This window comes from Penaeus japonicus, unplaced genomic scaffold (genome assembly GCF_977035675.1).
Source record: "Penaeus japonicus unplaced genomic scaffold, GWHDUDI00000001_assembly GWHDUDI00000005, whole genome shotgun sequence".
Taxonomy (NCBI): domain Eukaryota; kingdom Metazoa; phylum Arthropoda; class Malacostraca; order Decapoda; family Penaeidae; genus Penaeus; species Penaeus japonicus.
Window position 1 is genome coordinate 11,136,033 of NW_028234407.1, and position 2,500 is coordinate 11,138,532.

A 2,500-nucleotide genomic window follows, 5' to 3' on the forward strand; every position below is an offset into this window, starting at 1 on the left:
ATGCAGGTGCTTGACGTCAGTGAGAGAGCAGAAAGCAATGCATGATGAATAGTAATGCCAGCCCTAGTGGTTCATCTGCATGATTATCACGTTCACTTTCTATGTGAATTGCATGAACAGAGGGAGTTGTCTTGTGTCACTTGTATCTCTTGTGTTATGAGGTTACAGTTCCATTTGCAACTTGTTTTACTTTTGTCATAGAAAAGTTATAATTGTTTCTGTTACTATTATTATAACAAATGTATTATTATTTTTATTTATGTATTTGTTTTTATCATTATCATTATCCTTGTTGTTAACTTTGTCTTTGTCATTATCATTGTCTTTGTCATTGTCATTGTCATAGTCACTGCCATTGCCATTGCCATTACCATTGCCATTGCCATTGCCATTGCCATTGCCATTGCCATTGCCATTGCCATTATTATTATTATTATTATTATTATTATTATTATTATTATTATTATTATTATTATTATTATTATTATTATTATTATTATCATTATTATCATTATCATCATTATCATTATCTTTATCATTATCATTATCATTATTATCATTATCATCATTATCATTATCTTTATCATTATCATTATCATTATCATTATTAATGTTATTATTATTATTATTATTTTTATTATTTTTATTATTATTATTATTGTTATTGTTATTGTTATTGTTATTGTTATTATTATTGTTATTATTATTTTTACTATTTTTTTTATTATTATTATTGTTGTTATTGTTGTTATTGTTGTTATGGTCATTGTCATCGTCATTGTCATCATTATCATTATCACCATTACTATCATTATCATAGTTGTGCTTATTACTATTACTTCTCTTTTTATCCTTATTGTATTCCCTACATTCTCGACAGGCCCGGAGATACCAGGACCGGTGTTTGAGGCGAAGAGTGGCAGAATAGTAGAGTGGGATGAGTGGGTCATCATCTTAGAGGACCAAGCATTCTCAAAAAAGGGTGAGTGTGATGTCTTCTCATCTTCATCTCGTTTCAGATTTTTGATGTCACCTAGTCTTTGGGGGGGGGGGGGCATTTAAATCAGAGATAAAGGGGCTGTTGTGGTATTTGTTACTCAGGTTTTATGATATACTGTGCAGGAGGGATACTCACTGATAAACTGATAAGAGATCTTTTTAATTGCTTGTCATGTTTTTATCATAGGAAAGTGCTTTTGTTTGGTTTACCTATATGTAGTTTAATAAGAGTTGTTGATTAGTGATTAGATTTCAGTATTATGATTAGAACAGAATATATTAGGTAAGTGTACTGGAAAGAAAGGAGTTATATGACTTTTTGAAATGAATTTCTCATATTATTAAGATAAAATAACCTTTCTGTTATACTTTGTACTCCCTACATAGGCTATAACCTATATGTTCAATTCCTACACAACAGCAAGAAACCCAGTCTCCCTCGACATGGCACAACGTGTAGCCATTTCACGGGGAATGGCAGCCTCTAGGGATGGATCTCCTGCGACCTCACGAAGCAATTCTCGCTTTAATACACCAAAGAATTCACAACCTTCCTCTAGATACGCATCTAAGGAACAACTTGTGTCAAGCAATTTGGGTAGCAGGATCAGCAATGGGCATGAAGAAGTGGTAGCTCAGCAGCCACTAGACAACCAGGAGTCGGTTGCAGAAACTGGGATGATGAATGGCAACAGGAGCAGCAATTTGCTCTCTCCAGTTCGAGGAGGACAGTAAGTTGAAAAGGAGATAAATACTTGAAATGTCTGCATGTACAGTCATTTCATTAAGCTGTAGTATGTGGTATGGTTGTGTGACAAGGAAATATTCAGGTGTGTTGACGTTAGGGAGAGGATGGGATACTTACTTCTCTTTCTAGTATACATTGGGTAAGTAAGTAAGATATCTCAAGAATTAGCTTTATTAGGTTTATTTATATTTCATAGCATTTGATCTATATTATTATGGGACAATATAGAAAGATTGAGTGAGAGTGTGTGAGTGATTGAAATTGTCTTTATGTGTGTATCTGCATTATTTTGTATGTATGTACAATGAGTAGATATAGAAAATGTTTATTTTCTGTACTGAAACACTATAAAGATCTTGATGTTCTGTTCAGTTATTTATATATTTGCTTGAATATTTTTACAAGTTTCAAATGAATTTCACCATTGTTTACACTAGGAGTAGCAGAGGATGGTACAGCTCCAACAGCAACCTGACTTCATCAGATTCTACGCCAAGTTCTGATCAAAATATTGACTCAGGTGTGGATAGCAATAATACCTTTTGTTCAAATGATTTTACATTTGTAGAATGGTATCAAATACTTTTTGGCTATGAAATAGTAAGGAGTCCTTATGTGAATGAAATAGTATTGGCAAACTGTATATGAACTTTCTAGAATCTTACGTTTATATAAACAATAGGGCTGGCCTTATTGTAGTGTCACTGAATAAATCCATTTTATCTATAGGTCAGGTCATGGATTCTTCTCCAG

General features: G+C 32.8%; 1 protein-coding gene across 4 annotated transcripts in view; it reads left to right on the forward strand.

Annotated features, from left to right (window-relative positions):
* Snx16 (sorting nexin 16) overlaps positions 1 to 2,500 on the forward strand; it is a 21,824-nt gene that overhangs the window by 11,912 nt on the left and 7,412 nt on the right. For all 4 annotated transcript variants that reach the window (XM_043037968.2, XM_086536990.1, XM_086536992.1 and 1 more), the window contains exons 2-5: positions 881 to 982; positions 1,421 to 1,730; positions 2,185 to 2,267; positions 2,477 to 2,500. The exon at positions 2,477 to 2,500 is cut by the window's right edge and continues 116 nt beyond it. In XM_043037968.2, coding sequence (XP_042893902.2) covers positions 881 to 982; positions 1,421 to 1,730; positions 2,185 to 2,267; positions 2,477 to 2,500 — 519 coding nt within the window. The remainder of the gene's footprint in view (positions 1 to 880; positions 983 to 1,420; positions 1,731 to 2,184; positions 2,268 to 2,476) is intronic.